The following is a 26,319-nucleotide window of genomic DNA, read 5'->3' as shown; positions in this document are numbered from 1 at the left end:
CTGGAGGTGCAGCCCAGTTGGAAATGGCTGATCAACATGCCCCTGGTCCTCAGCAGGGTCACTTTCCTACTGCCGCACTGCAACTCAAGACTGGCTTCCGCCTGCCTGAGCTGTACCAGCTCCTGTCGGGCCCAGGAAGCCCACCACAGTGAGTCTTCTCCTGCCCAGCCCGCTGGTCAGCCAGGACATGTCTCGCTGACTCTACCTCAACAGCCAACTCCTGTCAAAATCACAGCAACGCCAGCACCCAGGACAGGATTTAAACGGCCACCTTTGGTGCCGAATCCCACAGGGGCCAAAGTTCGTGTCCCGCCTGCTCCGCTTCCCATCCAGCTCCCTGCTTGTAGCCTGGGAAAGCAGTGGAGGACGGCCCAAAGCCTTGGGACCCTGCACCAGCGTGGGAGACCTGGAAGAAGCCACTGCGGCCATTTGGGGAGTGAGTCAGTGGACAGAAAACCTCTCTTTCTCTCCCTCTCTAACTCTTTCAAATAAAAATAAATACACCCTAAAAAACATTGAGCAGTGGTTTTCCTGGTTTTTGTTCAGTTCAGCTCCAGCACAAGGAGCGCAAGGATTTGCCAGCCCTCACACCAGCTCAGCCCAGTGACGCCACGAGCAAGCAGTGCAGGGGGGCTCCGGGGGTGGGGCCCCTGGGCCACAGTGTGCAGGGGTGAGGTGGACAATATCCAGCCTTCAGCCCCAGGAGCACCTCACTGCGCCAGGGCAGCCATGGGGCCTGCAGACCCACACATGGCCACCTCAGTCACTGCTGGCCCACCCGGGGCAGCAGGCCCAGTGCACGGCCTGGCCTAGCCTCACCAGCTATGCAGGCCACATGCAGGCAGCACCCACTCAGCAGAGGGAGTCCTCTAGCGGGGAGCTTGTGCAGTTAACCCCCGCCAACCCTGGCCAGCCTCCTGCCGCAAACCAGACCTTGAGGGTGAGCAGAGCCCACGGCTGGGGCCACAGGGCACTTCCATCAATTCTCTGCAGCCACCCCACTGCACCTACAGAGCCTTCCTGCTGCAGAGCGCCTTTTGGGGCACAGAACAAGGCATGCCTAACCGGACTGGCAGGTCCCAAAGGCCCTTGCCCTAGGCCCCAGGTGGCCGGAGAAGGCCTGGCCCCCTCTAGGCCCAGGAGGGTCAAGGCAGAGGTGGCTCCTGAATGAAGAGGCTCCGCCCGCCCCTGTGGCTCAAGCCTGGTGGGCCCAGAGGGAGACGTCAGTCTGAAAGGACGGGGATGGACCAAGGCGGTGATGCATGACAGAGAAGTGAGAACTGTCCTCTCCTGTCATTTAAGACCTCACCATGCAGGGACTGGAAACCCACTTCTGGCTCACTTGGGCAAAGGAAAGCCAGCGAGTGAGGGCTGGCAGGCAGATGAATGCCGGCTTCCCTTCTCGCCCACCTAGTGCCTTCTGTCAACCTGCAGGGCACATTCCCCAAAGCCTACTAGGGACAGGTGGAATGTCCTGAGACTCAGGACAGAGGCAGACCCAGAGCAGAGGCCGGCAGACAGAGGGGCACTTCCCTTACAGGGAACTCAGACCAGCAATGTGGTGGACCCTTGCTGGCTGTGGTGACTTGCGGCATCACGGCAGCCACATCCTGCTGAACAAGTGGGGGTTCTTCAGAACCTGCAGCAGGAAGAAGCCACGAGGCCCAGAAAGCCGGCTTTATTACACGAGGGCCACGCGTGCCGCGCACGGCCAGAGGAAAGGAAGGGGACCCAGGGACAGCCCGGCAACCTGCCGCCACGCTGTTCTGCCACCGCTGCTCCCCGGTGACCTTCACCTGGCAGTGCCGAGTCCTGGGCAGGGCGCTGGGGGCCGGGCCCCGTGCAGTGCGTGCTCTCTCTCTGGCGCCACCTCTGCGTGCCGAGGCTCTTTTCGTGGATGGAGAAAGAAGCGCTGTGAGCGAGGAGGTACCGTGCAGGACAAGGCAGCTACGACAGGCACAGCCCACCACCAGAGCCCCAGCTCCCCGATTCCCCATCCAGCCCCTCCAGGCTTCTGGGAGACCTGGCTTTAGTTACTAGCTCTTGGGCCCAGCCCTGGCTGCTGCTGGCACCTGAGGCCGCAGACGGAAGATCTCTGGCACACTCTGCCCTTCAGGGCCTAAACGCAGGCCTTTTCTACGGGTGCTGGTCTGAGTCCTGGCTTCTGCACTTCTGACCCAGCCCCCTGCTTGTGGCGCAATCCTTGGGACCTCTGCCTGCCTGGGAGACCTGGAGGAAGCTCCTAGCTCCTGGCTCCAGACTGGCTTAGCTCTGACAATTGCAGCCATGTGGGAAGTGAACCAGCACATGCAAGATCTGTTCCTTTTGCGCTCTATAAATCTGCCTTTCAAATAAAAATAAAAGGTAAGCAACTGCAAACCTAAAAACTCAGCCCTGGCATGGATGTAGCTCAGTGCACCAGCCAGCCGCCCCTGCCGCGGGTCCAGCTCCCGGCCAGTCGGCACCTGGCAGGCGGCAGGCTGGCCCGGGCACCTGGCGCACTGCCGCTCCGTGGGCTATCCAGATGGCACTCCTGGCTCCTGCCTTTAGCTGGCCCAGCACTGCCAGTGGGGAGCATTTGGGAAGTGAACCAGTAGATAGAAAATCTTCGTCTGTCTCTCCCTGTCACTCCGCCTTTCAAATAAATTGTTCTTTAAAAAAAAACATGGGCCCGGCGGCGTGGCCTAGCGGCTAAAGTCCTCGCCTTGAAAGCCCCGGGATCCCATATGGGCGCCGGTTCTAATCCCGGCGGCTCCACTTTCCATTCAGCTCCCTGCCTGTGGCCTGGCAAAGCAGTCGAGGACGGCCCAAAGCCTTGGGACCCTGCACCCGGGTGGGAGACTGGAAGAGGTTCCTGGCTCCTGGCTTCAGATCGGCGCGCACCAGCCGTTGCGGCACACTTGGGGAGTGAATCATCAGACGGAAGATCTTCCCCTATCTCTCCTCCTCTCTGTATATCTGACTTTGTAATAAAAATAAATAAATCTAAAAAAAAAAAAAATACTAAAAATAAAAAAAAACTTATGCTTCCTCAAGAAATTTAACAGGAAATCCAGTGAAGACAGAAACCCTCTTACTGTCACCAGGAAGGAAGTCGGGACAGGCGCTGGCCCTGCTCTGGACGCCTGCTGCCCCAGCCGCCCCAGCCCGTCAGCCGCTCACCTTCCTCCTCCTCCCCGCTGTCCTCCTCTGAGTCCTCGGAGCTCTCGGCTTCCTCGCTGTCCCCGTCTGAGTCCGTTTCCTCCAGCCACTCCTGAGTGTCTTTAAAGCAAAGCAGACCCATGGGTTTGCAGTGGTCAGCGCCTCCTTGGAGGCTCCACCCTCCCGTCAGCTCTAACTCTGGGGCTGGCGGCGCAGTGCCGCAGCTAAAGCTTCCCTCTGCAGCGCAGCTCCAACCCCAGCCACTCCACGTCTCACTTAGCTCCTGCTAGTGCGTCCTGAGACGCTGGAGGGTGACCCAAGTGCTTGGCCCCCCGCACCCTCGGGGAGGCCTGCAGAAAGCTGCTGGCGTCACCTAAGTCCAGCTCAGCCACTGCGGCAGTGCAGGGACATTTGCTCTGTCTCTGCTTTGTAAACAGATCTCTTTTTTAAAAGGGGGACGAAGAAACAGACGTGTGTCCCAAGGCTCAGAGCAGAGATGGCACACCCCACACCACACCCCAAGTCTGCTGCCCAGGGGGCGGCCCGCACAGGCCCCAGTGGGCACCCTGCAGCCTTCGGACACTGCGCTGCCCGGGGGTGGCTTGGCAGTGGATGCCCTCTGTCACAGTGGTCCACTGCACTTTCCACGTCAGATCTCAGGGGCGAGCAGTCGGGGAAAGGGAGGGCCAGGGTGCCAGGACCCAGGACCCAGCGCTGGCCTTGCCCCTGCTGGCTTACCAGGGTCCAGGGCCACCAGGACCTTCCATTCCTCCATCCGGTGCAGGTCCAGGCAGTACAGGTCCCCGAGGGTGACCTGGCGATCACCAGCCTCAAACATGCCCCCGTAGAGATAGAGTGTGCCATGCTTCACTGCCAGCATAGCGTGGGAGCGTGGGCTGGGCCCAACCTCAGGGCCACCGGCTCCCTCAGCACTGTCCTCGTCCTCCTCCTGGGGCTGCGCCACTGGAGCTGGGGCCGGGAGCCTCTGCTTGATGGTGATCACAGTCCCGTCCTCGGCCACCACCTCTCTGACCACCTCCAGAGGCTGCGGGGCGCTGGTGCCCCCGTGCGTGGGCTCACAGGCACCTTCCAGGGCCTCTTTTCTGCCCCGCCTCAGCCTCCTCCTGTCCGACTTGGGGCCCTGTTGACAGACAAGCATGGAGCAGCGAGTGGTCAGCCCAGGCAGCGAGGATTGAGGAGATGATACTCCACAGCCTAGGGACACTGGGGGTGCTGTGGCCCAGGGCGGACCAAGGTTCTGCCCTCAGCTGGGAGGCGTGAGTTGTGGCCTGACCAGCACTTCGAGTCAGAGCTGCACCAACTTCATCTCTGCCACTGCAGGACAAGCCTGGCGGCCAGCCCGGCCTGACTCAGGACAAACACGTGCCCTAAGCCCGCCAGGAGAACCCCCTGCCAGGAACTCCTGCAGAACCAACCAGCAGCCTTCCCATCTCCCACCCGTGGCAGAGCAGGTCGGACCCTGCCATCTGGGGCTCACCCTGCTCTCACAGGTGACCCCTGGCACATCCTTCCCAACCTTCCAGCTGCCACCGCCTGCACCAACCCGTGACAGCACCCCAATGGGTCTCAGGACATGCAGCCCAGAACTGGGACCAGCTCCACACCCACCTCAAGAGCCCACGCAGGGGCCACAGCTGGGAGGGCCCGAGCTTTGAACCTTGGCAGTGACTAGCCCAGGGCTAGTCTGACGAGGGCATCAGAGGAACACCCCTGAGTGCATGTGGGCATGGCCACAGCCCCTCAGAGCTGACCCACCTTCAGCTGCCCCGCGAACCAGCGGTTCCTGTTGGCGTCATAGAAGTGCAGATCATTGAAGAAGTTGCCTTCGAGGCGCTCTTCCTCCTCCTCGTCACACACCCCGCCAAAGAGCAGCGTCTGCTGGTTTGGGGCCACGGCCACCGAGAAGCCGGACCTGGGGCTCGGCTTGACTCCAGAAGGGTGGATGCGGCTCCAGAGCCACTTGCCTGCCGGAGACAGGGGAGGTTGCCAGGTGCCTCCCCACGGCCCTGGCACAGCTCGCCACCGAGCCTCTGCAAGGCATACATCCCCAGGGCACAGTTCTGCACAGAGCTGTCCTGGAGCCTCAGGCAGCAGCCCTGGGTGTGGCCCAGCCCTCCTCTGTCCCTGCCTTACTCCAGTCCAGGCCAGGCAGCTCTCCTGGGAGGTGGACTTCATGCTGTTTTTCCTCAGTACAGGCCACCATGTGACAGTCCTGCACGTGCAGCCTGTAGGCTTGTAGGGCAACTGCTGACACAGCTAGAGAGTCAGCAAAGCCTTTCCCTTAAATTACCATCTTAAAAACCAGTTGGCGGGGAGAGGCCCCCAGCCCCCACGGCAGCAGCGGGGTGGAATCTCGGCCTCTGCATTGGGAAGGTGCCGCCCGACGCTCAGGGCTCGGACCCCTGCTGCCTGTGGGCGACCGAGATGGGCTTCAGCTTACGCTTATGTCCCAGCCCTGCCTGCTGTGGACACATGGGAAGTGAACCGGCACAATGAAGATTCTCTCCCCTCCCTCCACTTAGCAGATGGAAGTAAAGGCTGAACCAACACAGCCTGCTGACGCACAGTGTACCCACAAACAGGCAAAGGATATCAGGGAACCCAAGAATGACACATCCAGCTAGGACTCCCCTGTTCCTGGCCACAGGAACCTATGTGCTCCCAGGAGACAGCTCCGCCCCAATCACCCGGAGAGGAGGAAGGTCCCCGCTGGCAGAGACCCCTGCCGGGGTCCTGGTTGGTGGAGGCCTCATCTGGAAGGAGCAGATACCCACCCTCCCTGAGCAGGCACAGTGCTGGCTGCAGAACACCAAGCAGCCCTGGCCTGCCCGGCTCTGTCCTGGGCCACAGGCACACCCCATCTCCTAACAGCCCTGGAAGACTGACTCCACAGCCCACTACTGGCAAGGACAAACGGCAAGAAACAGCTGCAAAGAAGCGGCCCTGGCACGCCCACAGCCATACCCAGGCTTGGCTCCTGCAACTTCAGGGTCCATACGGGCACACGAAAAGCCACCCCACCCAAAAACATCGCTTCCTGTCATCTCAACACATGGTCTTCACCCAGAAATACAAAACACATCACATGTGGTGGTGCCCAGGGCGGCTGCACACCGAGGGCTCAGCTGTGGGAGCCCCAGGACTCTTCTTACAAGGCCCAGCCATCGCTGCCCTGACCCTCAGCAACAGGGCCGCGACCTGGCCAAACAAGTGCTGAGGGGCCACGGTCCTCAGGGCTGCTCCGGGCAGCAGCTGTCACCTGAGGCCCCAGCATTCTGTGGGCCCCGCTCACGTGCGAGCGTGTGCCAGCCTCGGCAGCCCAGGGTGGACCTGTCCCGCTCACGAGCGAGCGTGTGCCAGGCTGGGCAGCCCCAGGGTGGACCTGCCCCGCTCACGAGCGAGCGTGTGCCAGGCTGGGCAGCCCCAGGGTGGACCTGCCCCGCTCACGAGCGAGCGTGTGCCAGGCTGGGCAGCCCCAGGGTGGACCTGCTCCACTAAGGAGAAGGCGTGTGCCAGGCTGGGCGGTCCCTGGTGACCCTGGGTGTATGCCAGGCTGGGTGGCCCCTGATGACCCTAGGTGTCACTGCACATGGCTGGGTGGGGCTGACTTCCTGGGCTGGGCTTTCCACAGAGGCCACCTGCTGAAGCTGCCCTATGCCCAGACAGGCAGACATTAGGGCCAGGCACCAGGGGCTAGCGGCTGGCCTTCAGTCCTGGGCAGCATGCTCGAGGGGCACAGGTTGCGCTGGGCCTGTACCTTCCTTGCCATCCTCTGGCCTGAGCAGGAACATGTCCGAGTGCTGGGTGCCCTTGTCCACATCCTTCTTGACTCTCTGCAGGAGGAAAAAGGGGCCATGAGAACTACACAGCAGCACCTGTGGCCGCCACCAGGGGGCCCTCGTGAGTAGACGCGCAAGGAGACGCGCAAGGAGAGGCCCACGGTGCCGCACCCGCCCCCTGGCACCCCAGCAGGCACGTGGTCAGCCACAAGCCTGCAGCCACAAGCGTGTCCTCACAGACCAAACACCCGGGGCCTCCTGCTGTGTGGTCGGGGCGCTGCCAGGAACCATGCAGGGCGCCCGGCAGGCTCACTGTGAATCCCCCCGTCTGTCGCAGTGGGAGCAGCCTTCACGCAGGAAACCAGGGACAGTTCTCGACCGATGCCACGCACTGCCCACTTGGATCTCCGATCTGAAGACAAAACCCACTGCTTCTACCCTTCACGTTCTTCGCGAGCCTAACCGCCCTGCTGGGCCTTGCTGCGATGCCCTCACCAAGTGCTGCCCGAGGGGAAGGCAGCACCAGCCCATCCAAATGCTTCCTTTGTATCTGACCACACCCAAAGCACCCACTAGGCAAAGACAACAATCCGTGTGGCCAGGGGCCACACAGGAACCCCAGTGCACTCCTGGAGCTGCCCACGGAGGCCAGCTGTAGGCCGGCCACTGGCCGACACAAACACGAGACATCCTTCATCACTCAGTGCCAAGCACAACGAGAAGGCAATGCCGGCTCCGGGAACACAGCCCCAGCCGGGAGGAGAGACATTTGCCCCCGCAGCCGACAGTCTCCAGGGCACAGCAGCCCCTGCACCTGCAGCGCCTGGGGACGCGCAGGCCAGCAGCTGCCCAGTGCATCGGGACTCCAGGGAGAACCTCTGGTCACCAGGGTGACGTGCTGGACAGCAGGGTGTGGAGCCCAGGCACCCATCATCTCAGGAAGGGCCTCCCTGTTTCCCCCGAGGGAGGCCTCCAGCCACACAGGACACCCCAGTCCTGCTCCTCCACAGCACTAGGACATGAGGCCCTGACCACGCGTGGGTGGCGGTCATCGGAACATGGCATGGCCCAGGTGGTGAAGGTCTTCTCCCCCTCAGCCTCACTGACCGGACACGAGCCACAGAGCAATCACACAGCCAAACAGGCCAGGAGAAGGGTGGCAGGCTGCCAAGGAGCCGTAAGGTACCCACACACTGACACAGTCGGGGCCTCACGTGTACACACACACACACACACACACACACAGAGCTCTCACTCAGCCGGGGCCTCACATGGACCTACACTGAGCATATATGTAACATCGCGGGACATTCTGTCCCAGTCAGGATCCAGGACGACATCAAGGACCACTTGTCCCCAGCACTGATGTGACCAACACCTCCCTGACCCTGCAGTCACAGCATGGAAGGCAGCGTCTGTTACCCAGAGACCTGCATATAATAAATAAATAAATTTGTCGGAGGTGGCCACAGCAGTGAGAAGACCCACGGTTCAGGTGGCATGGGTCTTGCAGCTCTTAAGACATTACACAAGACCAGACAGTAAGTTCTAAAAATGATGCCAGACCATTAGAAGCAGCCAGAGTAAAAATAAATGAATTCAAAAGTAATAAAATTGAGACTTCTAAAAAAATAGAAGTGCTAATGACAACAGGCTCCAATATTGAACTGTTCCTCAGAACACATTCTACACGGCAGAGCCCACCCCAGGGGAGACCTGCTCTTAGAAAATACGCCACATGTGATGTGCCAGCGCAGAACCAGTGAATTCTCAAGGACAAAACAAGTTTTTGCACATTTCAGCTTTAAAATCCGTAACTCTGGCAGAAGCCTGAGACGTACATGCTTGTCTAGCGCACTGCAAGTTAAGATTCACTCCGTGTTTAAGCTTCACATTAAAGGGACAGCTGAGCACCACGAAGGTAACTACTTCTAAGGAATCTTCTCATTGAAGATTAAACCATGCAAAGTGGACTATGAAAGAAATACATAGACTTAAGTTAAGAAAAAGAAGGTTGGTGCTTTTGTTTTTTTCTTCAGTGATCTTCAAACTTCCCAAGAGGAGCCTGGAACTCTCCCCTTGTCTCGTCAGGAACCAGAAGTGTCCCCGAGACTGCCCTTCCACCAGGGGGTGGCCGCGTCCTGCATGCCCCACAGCCCAGCTCACCTGCTTCGAGTAGCCCCCATAAATGACAATGCCACCCTGGGGCGTGACAGACATCTGGCAGCCCGACCTGGGCGAGGGCCCAGTTCCTGATGGGCACAGCTTGCACCACGTGAATGAGTCCCGGTTAAAGGCGTACACGTCATTGTAGTAGATGTAGTCCCTGGTCAGAATAAAACAGAGACCATGGTCAGGGACACAGGGACCAGTCAGGGACACAGGGACCACGGTCAGGGACACAGGGACCAGTCAGGGACACAGGGACCACAGCCAGGTTCACAGGGACACAACCAGAGAAAAAGGGACACAGTCAGGGACACAGGGACCACGGTCAGGGACACAGGGACCACAGTCAGGGACACAGGGACACAACCAGAGAAAAAGGGACACAGTCAGGGACACAGGGACACAGTCAGGGACACAGGGACCACGGTCAGGGACACAGGGACACAACCAGAGACACAGGGACACAACCAGAGAAAAAGGGACACAGTCAGGGACACAGGGACCACGGTCAGGGACACAGGGACCACGGTCAGGGACACAGGAACCACAGGGACACAGTCAGGGACACAGGGACACAGTCAGGGACACAGGGACCACGGTCAGGGACACAGAGACCACGGTCAGAATAAAACAGAGACCACAGTCAGGGACACAGGGACACAACCAGAGACACAGGGACACAACCAGGGACACAGGGACCACGGTCAGGGACACAGGAACCACGGTCAGGGACACAGGGACACAACCAGAGACACAGGGACCATGGTCAGGGACACATGACCACGGTCAGGGACACAGGGACCACGGTCAGGGACACAGGGACCGGTCAGGGACACAGGGACCGGTCAGGGACACAGGGACCACAGCCAGGTTCACAGGGACACAACCAGGGACACAGGAGCCACGGTCAGGGACACAGGGACCAGTCAGGGACACAGGAGCCATGGCCAGGGACACAGGGACCATAGTCCGGGACATGGACAGTGGGGACCTGGAAAAGTGAGCCTGGGAGACGACCAGGAGCCCAATGGTGGCCACAAAACAGGTGACGGAGAGCCCTGTCCCATGGCCCACATCAAAGGCTGAGTGACACCAGCTCCACTATCTGACCCCCCTTCCTGCTAGTGCACCCCCGGGCTGGCGGTTATGAGGGTTCAAGGAACACAGGTTCCTATGTGGGAGGTCTTTAAGCTTCAGCCTGACCCAGCCCCACTGGTGGAAATCTGGGGAGGAAACTAGTGGGAAATAGAACTGTTTTGTTTTTCTTCCTCTTAAATATATTCTTAAAAATATACACTTAAAAAAATTAAAGAGTGAACCAGAGCTTTTTGTCTAGGTGTAAATCCATGCGGTGGACGGCCTGCACTGGAAAGCCCGAGCGCTCATCAAGAAGCCAAGCACTCGACTCTGGAAGTTGTGCCCAGCTGGCAGTGCCACGGGGTGCAAGAGGACAACACTGGGCACTGTGGATTAACTAAGAGACGGCACTGAACCACACGGCCTGGCTGCATCGTGAGAGACACAGCCCCCCACCCAGACCTGGTCAGCCCGCAGACACAGCACCAAGGTGGGAAGGCCTGTGGCCACCAGCACTTCAGAGCAGAGGGGAGGCCTGACGGTTGCCATCACGGCCCTTACCGGGGCCCCAAGCCCCATCCAAGCCTCAGGCTCGAACGGCACAACCAGGTGCCTGCATGGACACAGGTTGCCTCCGGCCACTAGGAAGCAGAGCCCAGGGAGCCTGGCTGTCCCTTCTCTGAGCTCCACGGCCAACCTGCAAAGAGCACACTGGCCGGCACAGCCAAACCAGTGCTCCTCCAAACCCACCCAGGCCACTGGCCTCACCTCACCTTTTTTTTTTTTTAAGATTTATTTATTTTTATTGCAAAGTCAGATACACAGAGAGAGGGGAGACAGAGAGGAAGATCTTCCATCCGATGATTCACTCCCCAAGTGACTGCAGGGGCACAGGCGAGGACTTTAGCTGCTAGGCCACTGAGCTGGACCCACCTTTTTTTTTTCTGGAAGGAAGAGTTGAAAGAAGGAGAGACAGATATCTTCTACCTGCTGGTACTCCTCACATGGCTGTAACAGCCAGGACTAGGCCAGGCAGAATCAAGAAGCAAGGAGCTTTTTCCAGGTCTCCCATGGGTGCAGGGCCTTCCCTGTGGGTGCAGGGCCCCTGTTGGTGTGGGTGCAGGCCCCCTCCGTGGGTACAGGGTCCTCCCTGTGAGTGCAGGCCCCCTCTGCGGGTACAGGGTCCTCTCTGTGGGTGCTGGGCCCCCGTTGGTGTGGGTGCAGGCAGGGCCCCCTGTGGGTGTAGGCCCCCTCCGTGGGTACAGGGTCCTCTCTGTAGGTGCAGGCCCCCGTTGGTGTGGGTGCAGGCCCCCTCTGTGGGTACAGGGCCCTCCCTGTGGGTGCAGGAGTCCAAGCCCTTGATCTTGTATTCCCTCTCCAGGCCGTCAGCAGGGAGCTAAACTGCAAGTGGAACAAGCAGAGCTCAAACTGGCACCCCATGCGATCCAGCGCTGCAGGCAGAGGCTTGGCCTGCCTCCCTCACAGGCCTTAAGACAACAGTGGGACCCAGCGCCGTGGCCTAGTGGCTAAAGTCCTCATCTTGAACGTGCTGGAATCCCATAAGGGCACCAGTTCTAATCCAGGCAACTCCACTTCCCATCCAGCTCCCTGCTTGTGGCCTGGGAAAGCAGTCAAGGACGGCCCAATGCCTTGGGACCCTGCACCCATATGGGAATCCTGCAAGAAGCTCCTGGCTCCTGGCTTTAGATTGGCTCAGCTCGGGCCGTTGTGGCTACTTGGGGAGTGAATTATCAGATGGAAGATCTTCCTCTCTGTCTCTCCTCCTCTCTGCATATCCGACTTTCTAATACATATAAAAACAAATCTTCAACTTAAAAAAAAAAAGCAGGGGCAGGGTCATAGTGTAGCACGCTAGGCCACCACCTGAGATGGCAACATCCCTTACAGATGCCCACTTCTGAGCCAGCTTCCCGCAAAAGCACTTGGAACAGCGGTGGAGCCCGGCAGGCAGGGAGCCACGGGGGTGGAGCCAGGCCGTGTGGGTGGAGCCAGGCCGTGTGGGTGGAGCCACGGGGTGGAGCCACGGGGGTGGAGCCAGGCAGGCACGGGGGGGGGGGGGGGGGGGGGGGGGGGGGAGTGGGGTACAGCTGGATGCAGTCACAGCTTCTGGTTTCAGTCTGACCCAGCCATCCAGGATTCTCTCTCTCTAAGCTGCCTTTCAAACATTGCACATCTTAGAAGAGACTAACACACAGAGCAGACAGCCCCTCTGCCGCTGGCCCACTGGCCCCTGCAGGGCACCTGACCCCTGCCGCTCTCGGGGCAGCTCTCCCAGCTGCCGGTTTCCACTCAAGAAACTATGTTTCATGTAGGATATACAGCAACTGTTTGAAGAAACTGGACATAGCCTTTCCAAGTGCAGTTCATTTGTTTAATACAGATGGTGATTAATCCACTGTGGCAACTTCCTATTTTTAAAATACTTCCTCAATAACAATTTTAAAATAAAATTTCCTTTAAAAACTGACTCTAAGGCAGCTGGATGTTAGAACTACTGCCAACTTTGATTTATAACCAGCAAGTTTCAAATGTAAGCCGTCCTGCCCTGGCCAAGGCCAGCCCTGAGTCAGCATAGCAGCACAGCTGGTTGAGCGCATGGATGCTCCAGTCTCAAGGGCAGCCCGTCTCTCTCTCTGAATGCACACGCCTGTCTGTCTCTCTGAATACACATGCCTGTCTCTCTCTCTCAATGTACACGCCTGTCTCTCTCTCTGAATGTACACGCTTGTCTGAGTGTACACGCCTGTCTCTCTCTGAATGTACATGCTTGTCTGAGTGTACACGCCTGTCTCTCTCTGAATGTACACGCCTGTCTCTCTCTCTGAATGCACACGCCTGTCTCTCTCTCTGAATGCACACGCCTGTCTCTCTCTCTGAATGCACACGCCTGTCTCTCTCTCTCAATGTACACGCCTGTCTCTCTCTGAATGTACACGCCTGTCTCTCTCTCTCAATGTACACGCCTGTCTCTCTCTGAATGTACATGCTTGTCTGAGTGTACACGCCTGTCTCTCTCTCTGAATGCACACGCCTGTCTCTCTCAATGTACACGCCTGTCTCTCTCTCTGAATGCACACGCCTGTCTCTCTCTCTCAATGTACACGCCTGTCTCTCTCTCTGAATGCACACGCCTGTCTCTCTCTCTCAATGTACACGCCTGTCTCTCTCTCTGAATGTACACGCTTGTCTGAGTGTACACGCCTGTCTCTCTCTGAATGTACATGCTTGTCTGAGTGTACACGCCTGTCTCTCTCTGAATGTACACGCCTGTCTCTCTCTCTGAATGCACACGCCTGTCTCTCTCTCTGAATGCACACGCCTGTCTCTCTCTCTGAATGCACACGCCTGTCTCTCTCTCTCAATGTACACGCCTGTCTCTCTCTGAATGCACACACCTGTCTCTCTCTGAATGCACACGCCTGTCTCTCTCTCTGAATGTACACGCCTGTCTCTCTCTCTCTGAATGCACACGCCTGTCTCTCTCTGAATGCACACGCCTGTGTCTGTCTCTCATAGATTTGAATGCACACATCTCTCTCTCTGTGTCTCAATGCACACAAACACTGAACCAGTTAGTGGCAGGAAGACGCATTCGAGCCTCGTCCAGCCAGCTCTGCCACCTCCCCGTCATTTGGCTTTGTCACAGCCAACGGGAGGCGATGGAGTGCAATGTGGGGAACATTGGTTCACCAGAGAAGGCGGCACGGGACAAGAGCCTGCTACGCCCAGACGGTACCGAGTCAAAGGCACAAATGCAGCCAGTGCTGTGGCAGTCAGCCAAGCGCGCCTGTGGCAGCGCCACCCGATGTGGGCGCCGCGTCTGGATCCCAGCAGGTCCTCTTCCACCCAAGGACAGGCCAACGCAAAGCATCTGGTCTGTCCTTCTCTCTGAACCTCTGCCTTTCAAAATAAATAAATAAATGGGGAAAAAAACCTAAAAAGCAAACAAGAATGATGCAAACACATTCCTTCTTTAAAATGAATTACACACTTAAAAGTCTCCCCCTAGAGCTCGGCAGCATGGCCTAGTGGCTAAGGTCCTCGCCTTGATCCCATATGGCCGCTGGTTCTAATCCCGGCAGCTCCACTTCCTCTCTGTCTCTCCTCCTCTCAGTATATCTAACTTTGTAATAAAAAAAAATAAAATAAATATTTAAAAAAAAAAAAAGTCTCCCCCTAAAAAGCGCTTCAGGGGCCCGATGGTGTAGCCTAGTGGCTAAGTCCTTGCCTTGTATGCACTGGGATCCCATTTGATTTCCGGTTCTAATCCCAGCAGATCCGCTCCCCATCCAACTCCACGCTTGTGGCCTTGGAAAACAGTGGAGGATGGCCCTAAGCTTTGGGACTCAGTGCCCTTGCAGGAGACCTGGAGAAGGCTCCTGGCTCCTGGCTTCCAATCTGGCCACTGCAGCCCCTTGGGGAGTGACCAATTGGATGGAAGACCTTTCTGTGTCTCTTCTCTGCAAATCTGACATTCCAATAAACAAATCTTTAAGAACAACAGCAACAAAAGCACTCGAGAGCTTAGATCTGGGGGCTGGTGCTGCAGCGTGGCACGTTAAGCTGCCCCTTGTGAGGCCAGCATCTCACACACAGTGTTGAGTCCTGGCTGCTCCCTGCTCGTGACCTGGGGAAGGGGCCCCAGCACAGAGGAGGACTTGCAGACGGAGGGATAGGCTCCTGGCTTCCACCTGGTGCAGCCCAGGCTACGGCAGGTGATTGTGTGTGTCCCTCTGTCGCTCTGCCTTCCAAATAAAGCACATCTTTTACAGACAGAGCATGAACCTCAATGCCACGGACAGCAATGCAGCCCGCGACAAGCCCAAGCTGCCCCTGTGCCCCCGCGGCCTCCCTCTGCTCGCCGGGCACTGCCCTCTCCATACAGCCAGGCCAGCACGTCTTTTTGGGGACTAAGAACCACCAGAAAACCATATGGCCACACATGTGGGTGCTACTGCACAAAGACGCTGGAGAGGCGGGAGACGCCATGGAGGCTGAGGTCGAAGCCACTGCTGGGAACCTTCAGATGCAGCCGCCAGCGCTTCCCGAGAAAAGCCTGACATGGCCACAGACCAGCGTCCTGGGCTAGCAGCGCCAGCAGCGCCTGGACGTGGTGGAAAGGCAGAGCTCGGGGCCTCCCAGGCCCGCAGAGCCAGCCTGGGCGGCTCAAGCGTTCAGCCTGAATTGCGTTCAGTCCATATTCCCAGCCCAGATACACAGCCCCTGGGCAGCCCCTGTCCGACAGTGAGCACGCCCCACAATGGGCACGCAGAGCGGGGACACAGCCTGGGCAGGGGTGGGCAACCCCTACCATCAGCCTGACCAGCCAGGACATAGTCCTGCCTTGTACCAACCTTGCACTTTCATGGAAGCCCCCGAAGAGCAGAAGGTGCCTCCTCCAGGCCACCATCCGATGTCCACTCCGGCCCGAAGGACCCCCTGTGGCCCTAAAAGGAAGGGAAGAGAGTCGTTTTCTTTTTTAAAACTCTTGTTAAATCTTCATGTGAGAAACAAAGACAGATGGTTCTCTTCCCCAAGGCCCAAGCAGCCAGGCAGGCGGCGGGCAGTGGGCACCCACGCAGAGGCCTCTCCAGGCGCAGACTGGCAGGACACTGCGATCCAAGCCAGAGCGAGAAGCCCCCGGGAGCTCAGGGTGGGACACCTGGGTCTCACCCACCAGGATCAAGCACCCACTCTCAACTACTTTTTTTAAAACAAATCTGTATTCGAATTTCCATTTTGTAGAGACTTCCCAGGCCGCCTTATTAGAAGTCTGCTACTGGGCCCAGCGCTGAAGTCCTCGCCTTAAACACTCCAGGATCCCATATGGGTGCCGGTTCGTATCCCGGCTGCTCCACTTCCCATCCAGCTCTCTGAATGTGGCCTGGGAAAGCCCTGAGACCCTGTACCCATGTGGGAGTCTCAGAAAAGGCTCCTGGCTCCTGGTTTCATATCAGTTCAGCCATGGTCATTGCAGCCACCTGAGGAGTGAACCAATGGATAGAAGATCTTTCTGTTTCTAATTCGCTCTGTAAATCTGATTTTTCAATAAAAAAATAAATCTTAAAAAAAAAGTGCTTAGGAGCTTCCACAACGCACCTTTGAAGCCTACGTCACAGCACAGTAGGTTAATCCTCGGCCTGCAGTACCAGCACCCCACATGGATGCATCAGGGTTCCCATTTCCGATCCAGCTCCCTGCTGAAGGTCTGGGAAAGTGGTGGAGTACAGCCTAAGGCCTTGGGCCCTGCACCTACGGGAGACCCAGAAGCTCCTGGCTTCTGGCTTTGGCCTCTGTCATCATTTGGATAGCGAACCAGCGGAAGCAAGCTCTCTCTCCTTATCACCTTATCAACACTGAGCATGGGAGTAACAAGGAGCCCCGCCCCCCTGGCCAGCCCCTAGGAGGAGCCCCGCCCCCCAGGCTGACTTACTTGACTTGCTCCCAGGTCTTGGTGGCCAGGTGCAGGACCCAGAGGTCCTTGTAGTGGTAAAACTGCTCCCCGTCGGGGGACGCAAACTCCCCACCGAAGACCCACAGTTGCCCACCTCCTTGAGGCACCATCACAGCCTGTTAAAAAGAAAGAGACAGGGCAAGGGACTGCACAGCAGCTGGGCCGGCCCGGGGGGACAGCACTGTCAGCTCTGCCCACTTACGGCCCACCCTACACATCCACCAATTTCCCAGGGGGTTCCCAGGAACCCTCCAAGGGCACACAATCCCTTCCAAGGTTTCCCAGGTTGTGAAACAAATAGCCACATAAAGTAAACAGACAGGCACTTCACAAGCTGACCGCGGCTGAAGCCCCGGCTCCCTGTGACCAGCTCCCTGCTAAGGCAGCTGAGAAAGCAGAAGACGGCCCATCGCGCGGGAGAGCCAATGCAGCTCTAGGCTCCCGGCTTCGCAATGCCCACTCCAGCCCGGCGGCCATTTGGGGGTGAACCAGCAGAGGGAAGAGCTCTCATTCAATCTCTCCCTCTCTCGCTGCAACTCTTTCAAATAAATGTATCTTTAAAAACAAATAAACAACAGGAATTAGGGGTGGCACTGTGATGTGGTTCCAGAGCTGGCTGCTCCGCCACCCACCCAGCTCCCAGCTTACAGCCTGGGAAAGGAGCGGACGGCCCAAGTGCTAGGACGCTGAATCCTCCCGTTCCAGACCAGCCCAGCCCTACCACGTACGTACAGAAGTACACAGACCTCTGTGGCGCCCCATCTCTGGGACTACCTTTCATGAATATCAGGGGCAAAGTTGGTCTACAACCCAACTAACAGTGTTTTTACCCACTATCTGCGACACAAGTGTTCGCTGCGTGCAGCACTTCAAGTCCAAAGGAGGCACAGCAGCCACGAGCAGCCGGGGTGCAGGTGGGCCCAGCCCCTCCCAGCTTGCCCAAGATGCTAACACCTCCGGCCATTTGGACTTGTCCATGGCTGCTATGGTTAGAACAGAACGTTCAGAGAACCGAGGGCGACAGCAGTAACCCAGGGGTCCAAAGGAACACGCAGGACTGGGCTTTGCTGCACGAATGTGAGTCCCCACGACCCAACCCTCACCAGGCCTGAGAAGCCACCAACAGGAACCTGAGAGGGAGTGTCAACATATCCCTGGTCACAAGGCCCCCACCCAGACGCGGCCTCCTAGGGACCACGTGTCTTCCAAGAAGGCGTGCAGTGGGACTTCTGCCGAGGTACCTCCTGCCCCAGACAGGCACGCTGCACGGACCAGCTCTTCCCCCAAGCCCTCCTCTGCTCCCAGTGTGTGGAGGACAGAACGCAGCTGCAGCTCGGTCCCCCTTGGCTCCATCCCGGTCACAGGTCACAGGAGGCTATGACTTCAGGGAACCAGCTCTCGGGCCAACACAGAGCATGCTCCTCCTTCCTGACTCCCCCCATCAGACCCACAGCTTTAGCCGGTAACCCGCACTCCTCTCCCTCCACACCAGCAGAGGGGAACAGAAGCCTCCCCAAGACGCTGGGTCTAACAGACACTGGTCAGCAGCCTGCAGATCCACTCACATCACACACTAAGTCACTCTCACCCCAACACGGAGAATCCAGAACAAAGGAGGAGTAGGTGTCTCCCGCCTCGTGCCCGGCGTCGAAGGCTCAGATCCCACAAGGGCAGGCCATTCATGCCCCACAGCACACTGCAGTTAACTGTCAGCAGCAAGAGCACAGCTCTCTGCACACTGTGGCCCCGCTCAACAGGCCGCCGTGCTGACCAGCCCGGCACAGTGGCCTTCACGAGGCACCACGCAGGTCAGAGCTGGCAGGAAGCTGCCAAGGAAGCAATCCACGCCAAGGCTTCCATGACGCTCCTCTTTCCGCAATGCTGTTAAACCCCACGACGGCCAAGGAAACAGCCCCGCCGTGGCCAGCGACGGCACCGCGGGAGAGCAAGCCAAGTTGGCCCCGCAGCACCAGCACCAACACAGGTGTCAGTTTGAGTCCCAGCAGCTCCACTTCCCATCCAGCTCCCTGCCTGTGGCCTGGGAAAGCAGCAGAGGACGGCCAAAAGCCTTGGGACCCTGCACCCATGTGGGAGACATGGAGGAAGCTCCTGGCTCCTGGCTTTAAACTGGCCCAGCTCCAGCCAGCTCTGGCCATTGCAGCCATCTGGGGAGTGAGACAGAGGATGCCAGACTTCGCTCTGTCTCCCCTTCCCTCTCTGTAACTCGCCTTTCAAACAAGAATAAACAAACCTGCAATTTAAAAACAATCCCTGAGCCAGCACAGCACAGCACAGCGGACCTGGAACACACTGTCTGTTCTCCAGAGAGGAGCGGCCCTGGGCTCAGGTGCCCAGGAGAGACTGCACCGCCCAAGAGGGACCGTGAACACACACATGCCGACCAGCACTGCCACGTGTCCTGACTCGGAGAATCCCGAGCTCACCTTTAGCAGGGAGCTGGCGCCTGCCCAGGGCCAGAAGATGCCGGCTTCCACAAAGCCAGGGGCTCCTTCAGGGCATGGAGTCAGGGAGGAGGCACAAACGGCACGGACACACACCTGCCCGGCTGTCCTCCATGGCAGCCTCCGAGAGCAGAGCCCTTCCCCGGCCACTATGGCAGCAGGGCACCTGTGCTGCTGTCGGGGGGCAAGCCGACACGGGGGAGTCTTCCCCACACACTGTCGCGTTCCACCCACTGCAGCCACCGCCCCTCGACACCCCATCTTCTCACCAGGAGCCCACTGGGCGCTCTCACCCACAGGGCAGCAAACACGGCAAGCCACACACACTCCAGGCACCTCCCCACACACCTCACTGCTCAGCGCAGAGTCAGCTTCCAGCTCCACAAGCCCAGGGACGCTGAGCCAGGCCCAGCTCAGCCTCAGGCCCCCAGCGCCCAGCAGACCAACACATCTGAGCAGCAGGGCCCCAGTGCGCCCTGGCGTTACCTGGTGCGCACAGCGCCGTGGGGGTGGGCCAGGGATGTCGACTTTGGTCCAAGCGTCCTTCTTGATGTTGTAGATGTAAAGCTCATTGTAGAGCAGCGTCTGCAGGGACGAGTGGCTTCAGCATCCGGGGAAGACAGGGAACAGCCCAGACCACCACACCACACTGCCCCGGGAAACCTGCCAAGACGCCCTGACTGGGGCCGTGCGGCGGCTCGACAGGCTAACTGCAGAGCTGCACCTGCAGGCGCCAGCATCCAACACGTCTGGCAGTGCCTGTCCCAGCTGCTCTCCTCCATCCAGCTCCTGTGGCCTGGGAAAGCAGTCGAGGACGGCCCAAAGCCTTGGGACCCTGCACCTGCGTGGGAGACTCAGAGGAGACTCCTGGCTCTTATCTTCAGATTGGCTCAGCTCCAGCTGTTGTGACCACTGGGGAGTGAACCAGCAGACAAAAGATCTTTCTCTGTCTCTTTTCCTCTGTGTAATCTGCCTTTTCTATAAAAATAAATAACTCTTATAAAAATTGCTTTTATTGGAAAGGCAGATTTACAGAGAGGCCTTCCATCCGCTGATTCACTCCTCAGATGGCAGCAACACTGGAACTGAGCTGATCCAGAGCCAGGAGCCATGAGCTTCTTCTGGGTCTCCTACACGGGTGCAGGGTCCCAAGGACTTTGATCTTTTTCTGCTGCTTTCCTAGGCCACAAGCAGGGAGCTGGATGGGAAGTGGAACAGCCGGAACATGAACTGGTGCCCATATGGAATCCTGGTGCACCAAGGCGAGGACATTAGCTAACAGGCTACTGTACCAGGCCCCCAGTAAAATAGATCTTAAGGAAAAAAAAATGCTCACAATCCAGCTAAGCTGTACCGAACATCCTCACTTAGCCAAGCCCCCTAGAACACGCTAAGAACCCCAAAGTCACAAAGCCTGTTTTCTACTGAAGTGCTGATCATCTCACTGAAAAGGCAAAGCCAGCAGCCCCATAACATCATAAGCATAGAAGTGCCCAGCCTGCCACAGGACAACAGTCCCTGGTGCCCGGCAGGATTCCCCATTCCCTGAGGCAGGCCCAGTTTTAACATGTGTGAAGATTCAATGAGGTCACACCCACAGGGTCTCCACAGGCGGCTCTAACTAGAAGCAGGGGGGCTTTCCCGCCGGCTTAGCACGTCAGCCCTGCGCTGGCCAGCATCTTCCCAGATGACGGTGGCAGTGCACCCTGAGGCCAGTCAGCATGAGCCGCAGGCAGCAAGACCTCCGGGACACCAAAAACACCCAAAACCCATCGGGCCTGGCACCCAAGCATGACACAGCTTGTTAACACACAGGCTCCCGATCGGGTCTGGCACCCAGCTATGGCACATCTTGCTAACACATTGGCTCAGGCAGACCCAGGGAAGGCCAGCAGGTTAATTCCATATCAGAGGGCTGGCTGAGTCCCAGCTGCTCCACTTCCGACCAAGCTTCCTGCTAAGGCACCTGGCAGGCAGTGACGCTGGCTGAGTCCCCCCATTCACCATGTGGACCCAGATGGGTGCTCCTGGTTCTGGCTTGGCCCAGGCTCAGCTGTTGTGGCCATTTTCAGAGTAAACAACACCACATGCATGAGCCCATCCCCCCACCTTCTCTGCATCTCCTCCATCATTCTGTTTCTCTAGCAAATATCTTAAAGACATTTTTTTTTTAAAACAGAAAAATATGTATACTTTACTTTTTGGCCATTGAAATATTCACCTCCAAAGAGGATCAGTTCGTCTTTCTCAGGATGAGCTGAGAGGGAGGCGTTCAACCTGCAGAGAACAGAGCACAGCTGAGCCCGGCAGACACTCCAAGAACCCGGCACCACAGGCCAGGCACACTGTGCTCATGCCACGGGCCCCTCAGACACAGGACTGCAGAGCCGGGAGGAGGCAGCACCCCTACCCGCTCGGACAGCCACCCCAGGGACACAGGACGGGGCCAGCACCCCTATCCAGTGCGGTATGGCCTAGTCCTCGCCTTGAATGCACTGGGATAACACATGGGCGCCGGTTCTAATCCCAGCAGCCCTACATCCCATCCAGCTCCCTGCCTGTGGCCTGGGAAAGCAATCGAGGACGGTCCAAAGCCTTGGGACCCTGCACCCATGTGGGAGACCTGGAGGAAGTTCCTGGCTTCGGATCAGCACAGCACCGGCCTTTGCGCTCACTAGGGGAGTGAATCACAGGACGAAAGATCTTCCTCTCTGTCTCTCCTCCTCTCTGTATCTGCCTTTCGAATAAAAATAAATAAATCTTTTTTAAAAAAATAGGAAAGAAATGACTGGCACCACTAGACCTCAGTCAAGGACGGGCCGACAGACACCAAGGCCAACAGGCCGGCTGTGGGCCAGCAGCAGCCGAGCCCCAGTGCACAGGTCCGCTGCCTGCTCAGCCTGGGAATGAACCAAGCCCTCACCCTTGCAATGCCACTCCTCCTAAAGCCTCAAACCTGCACATTGGGGGGACCTCCCCTCCCAGACAGTCAGACCGTGAGGAAGCTGTCGCCCAGCATCACCTCTGCCCGCTGGCAGACGGGGGGGGGGGTTGATGGGGGTAGGGCGGAGGCGGAGGGCTGAGGGGGAGGCTCCCCAGGCAAGGTGGGCCCCAAGTTTAAAGCCTGAGCATGTGGTCCCATTACCTGGGCTGAATGGGGTGTGCACCCCAGTGTCTCCCACCAGTCCTGGACTCCCCCAGGCTCAGACAGCACTGAGACCAGACCTGCCTTCCAGTTCAACAAAGCAAAACGCTTCCACTCAGCCGTCTGGGCCCCAGGGACCTGAAGTGTGCCACCGGTTGCAGCCCGGGAACCACAGGCCCCAACCCCAGCGTCCTGCCACGGAACGCAGAGGCTCAGCTCCCAATCAGACATGTGAGTCCCACGGTCACTCACAGCACCTGGGACGCAGGCCTCCTGCAGGTTGAGGCCCAAGCCACTGCACAGACTGCACACAGCAGGTGACTGGGAGTGATTACCGGGGCGAGGGCGGCGGGCAGGGCGTCTCCACCACCTGGGTCTTCCTGGCGTCGAGGGTCTGGAAGTGGGCGATGAGGGCTTCCAGGTCCTCCTGCAACACAGCCCAACACGGTCCGCACGCCATGAGCACTGGCCCGGGTCAGGCAGCTTCCTGCTCGGCCTCCCTGAGCTGGCCCTGGAACCCTCAAACACCCTGCTAGACATCTGACTGTGTGTGGGCATGGGCATGGGGTGTGAGGCGGCCTTGTCGGGAACGGGGTGGCTGTGGGCATGGGCTGTGGGGCAGCCTGGTCAGGGACGGGGTGGGCATGGGCTGTGGGGCGGCCTGGTCAGGGACGGGGTGGCTGTGGGCATCGGCTGTGGGGGTGACCTGGTCAGGGACGGGGTGGCTGTGGGCATGGGCTGTGGGGCGGCCTGGTCAGGGACGGGGTGGCTGTGGGCATGGGGTGTGGGGCGGCCTGGTCAGGGACGGGGTGGGCATGGGCTGTGGGGCGGCCTGGTCAGGGACGGGGTGGCTGTGGGCATGGGCTGTGGAGGTGACCTGGTCAGGGACGGGGTGGCTGTGGGGGTGACCTGGTCAGGGACGGGGTGGCTGTGGGCATGGGCTGTGGGGTGACCTGGTCAGGGACGGGGTGGGCATGGGCTGTGGGGGCGGCCTGGTCAGGGACGGGGTGGCTGTGGGCATGGGCTGTGGGGCGGCCTGGTCAGGGACGGGGTGGGCATGGGCTGTGGGCTGTGGGGCGGCCTGGTCAGGGACGGGGTGGGCATGGGCTGTGGGGGTGACCTGGTCAGGGACGGGGTGGCTGTGGGCATGGGGTGTGGGGCGGCCTGGTCAGGGACGGGGTGGGCATGGGCTGTGGGGGTGACCTGGTCAGGGACGGGGTGGCTGTGGGCATGGGCTGTGGAGGTGACCTGGTCAGGGACGGGGTGGGCATGGGCTGTGGGGGTGACCTGGTCAGGGACGGGGTGGGCATGGGCTGTGGGGGGTGGCCTGGTCAGGGACGGGGTGGCTGTGGGCATGGGCTGTGGAGGTGACCTGGTCAGGGACGGGGTGGGCATGGGCTGTGGGGCGGCCTGGTCAGGGACGGGGTGGCTGTGGGCATGGGCTGTGGGGCGGCCTGGTCAGGGACGGGGTGGGCACGGGCTGTGGGGGTGACCTGGTCAGGGACGGGGTGGCTGTGGGCATGGGCTGTGGAGGTGACCTGGTCAGGGACGGGGTGGGCATGGGCTGTGGGGGTGACCTGGTCAGGGACGGGGTGGCTGTGGGCATGGGCTGTGGGGCGGCCTGGTCAGGGACGGGGTGGCTGTGGGCATGGGCTGTGGGGCGGCCTGGTCAGGGACGGGGTGGGCATGGGCTGTGGGGCGGCCTGGTCAGGGACGGGGTGGCTGTGGGCATGGGCTGTGGGGCGGCCTGGTCAGGGACGGGGTGGCTGTGGGCATGGGGTGTGGGGTGACCTGGTCAGGGACGGGGTGGCTGTGGGCATGGGCTGTGGAGGTGACCTGGTCAGGGACGGGGTGGCTGTGGGCATGGGCTGTGGAGGTGACCTGGTCAGGGACGGGGTGGCTGTGGGCATGGGCTGTGGGGGTGACCTGGTCAGGGACGGGGTGGCTGTGGGCATGGGCTGTGGAGGTGACCTGGTCAGGGACGGGGTGGCTGTGGGCATGGGCTGTGGGGCGGCCTGGTCAGGGACGGGGTGGGCATGGGCTGTGGGGCGGCCTGGTCAGGGACGGGGTGGCTGTGGGCATGGGCTGTGGGGCGGCCTTTCGGGGCCGCGTGGCGGGTGGGGCTGTGGGGCCGAGGGACCCGGAGACCCGGAGAGCCGACCCCAGCCCGGCGGACCGGGCTGTGCACCGGCCTCCCCCGCCCAGCAGCGCCCACAGGTGCTCCCCCGGGGCCCCGGTCAGGGTCAGGGGTCAGCGATGGGGAAGGCCCCGCCCACCTCCTCCTTCCGCGAGCGCTTGGACACTTTCTTCTCCATCTTGGCCGCCGTCTTCTCCGCCCCGCGGCCCTTCTTCTCCTTCTTGCCCTTCTTGCCCATTGCGCCGGGCGCCGGCCGGCTCGGCCCTCGGGGGAGGCGGAAGTACCCGAGCGCCGGGCCGGCGCGAGGCGTGCGTCACTTCTGGCGCGCCACTTCCGGCGCGCGTCCTCCGCGAGCGCCTCCGGGCGAAGCGTCGCGGCGCGGGCGGGAAGGTTCCGCCTTCGGGAGCCGGCGCGGCGGAGCCCCCGCGCTTCCTTCCGGTCTGTCGGTCAGGGCGACCGCGTGGGCAGCGGGCGAGCAGGCCGTCAGCGTGGGGACAGTGAGAAGGAACGTCCCCCGTGCTTTGAAGGAAAAAGCGGTGCAGGGGAGAGAAAGCGCCGACCCCATGTTGAGGCAGCTTTCCTGCTGCCTGGCGTCGGGCACGAGGCTCCTGCCCTCGGTGCTGCTGAGCCCCCGGGCGTCGAGTGTTTGATCAGCTTTCGTTACCTGTGATTTCATTATGTTGTGGAGGACGTGCTGTGGGTGACTCCGGTCCTTTAAGATGTGCTTGTTTTTACTTGAAAGGCAGATTTTTATAGAGGAGAGATAGAGATCTTCCATCCACTGATTCGCTGCCCAAGTGGCGGCAGTGGCCAGAGCTGAGTGGGGAGCCAGGGGCTCGTTCCCAGCTTCCCACGGGGTGCAGGGGCCTGCCACCCCTCTGCACCCCTCTCCCCCTCTGTGCCCCTGTGTTCCCCTGTGCACCCCTCTGCCACCACCCTGCACCCTGCTACTGCCGTCCCCAGCTCCGGCAGGAGGCCAGGTTCTGAAACCCACATTCTGCTGGAGAGCCAGCCACGTCCTCAGCCAGGCTAGCGGATGATGCAACGTGTACAGGACAGGGCTGGGGGGCACGACAGAGCCCCTCCATCAGTGCCCAAGCCCTGGGTGTGCCAAGGGGCCAGACCCAAAGCAGGCTGGCCATCCGTCAGTGTCACCTTGTCTTGGATGGCCGCCCTGACTTCAGGACACCGGGGTTTTCCCACTGGCTGCCTTTCCCCGGATGGCCCCGGCGTCCTCCAGACCCCTCAGCTCTCACTGGCAAGCCTCACACACACACCCAAGACAAGCCCTGCTGCCTGTCTGCCCAGCACGCACGGGCGCACAGGGAGCAGCTGCATCTGTCAGGATCAGAGCACGGGAAGACCCTCGCGAGAGCCATCTGCTATGTGGGGCTGCCCACCTGGCCTCCAGCGAGACCCTAGGAAGGCAGGGGAAGCGTGCAGCTGGGACTCACAGGACAGAGAGACCAGCTGTAGACGCAGCCCGCCTCCCCCACCAAGGCTCTGAGCTTGGGCATCTCTGGGCCCTGCAGCCCACCGGTTCCCTTCCTTCGGGCTGGAGGCCAGCCAGGTGCAGAGCCCTTGGAAACGCGCTCACAGAAGGCCGTGAGACATCCAGCTTCCGCTCCTAGCCCGCCCGCTGCAGGGGACTCTCGAAGGGCCCCCTGTGCCAGGGGAACTCTAAGTCCTTGCCCTCATTAACAGCACCACACACACTGAGCACAGCCTGGATCCACGGGGGGGCTAGGTGGCCAGGTGACTCGGGGGCTGTAGAGCAGCAACTGTCCATAACCCAGGTTTTAACCCAGCTTCAGCTGGGCCCAGACGAGACCCCCAAGAACCACTCCCTCAGCCTTGGCAAGCGGAGGGTGGGGCTCCCAGGCCATCGCCCACCTTCCAGAAGACAGGTCCAG

General features: G+C 59.8%; 1 protein-coding gene across 1 annotated transcript; it reads right to left on the bottom strand.

Annotated features, from left to right (window-relative positions):
* Positions 1–1,658: 1,658 nt before the first annotated feature.
* Positions 1,659–24,709, bottom strand: KLHDC4 (kelch domain containing 4). Its single transcript, XM_058674732.1, has 12 exons — positions 24,546–24,709; positions 22,605–22,696; positions 21,323–21,401; positions 19,611–19,709; positions 16,642–16,778; positions 15,563–15,655; positions 9,108–9,267; positions 6,920–6,995; positions 4,918–5,126; positions 3,880–4,282; positions 3,163–3,261; positions 1,659–1,887 (listed from the first exon to the last, which is right to left on the bottom strand). Exons 1-12 carry the CDS (start codon positions 24,642–24,644, stop codon positions 1,793–1,795), a joined length of 1,641 nt encoding a protein of 546 aa, XP_058530715.1. The 5' UTR covers positions 24,645–24,709; the 3' UTR covers positions 1,659–1,792.
* Positions 24,710–26,319: the final 1,610 nt, after the last annotated feature.

The sequence above is a fragment of the Ochotona princeps genome, chromosome 16 (genome assembly GCF_030435755.1).
Source record: "Ochotona princeps isolate mOchPri1 chromosome 16, mOchPri1.hap1, whole genome shotgun sequence".
NCBI lineage: Eukaryota > Metazoa > Chordata > Mammalia > Lagomorpha > Ochotonidae > Ochotona > Ochotona princeps.
The sequence above is the reverse complement of the archived record's forward strand: the minus strand, read 5'-3'. Positions and strand labels throughout refer to the sequence as shown.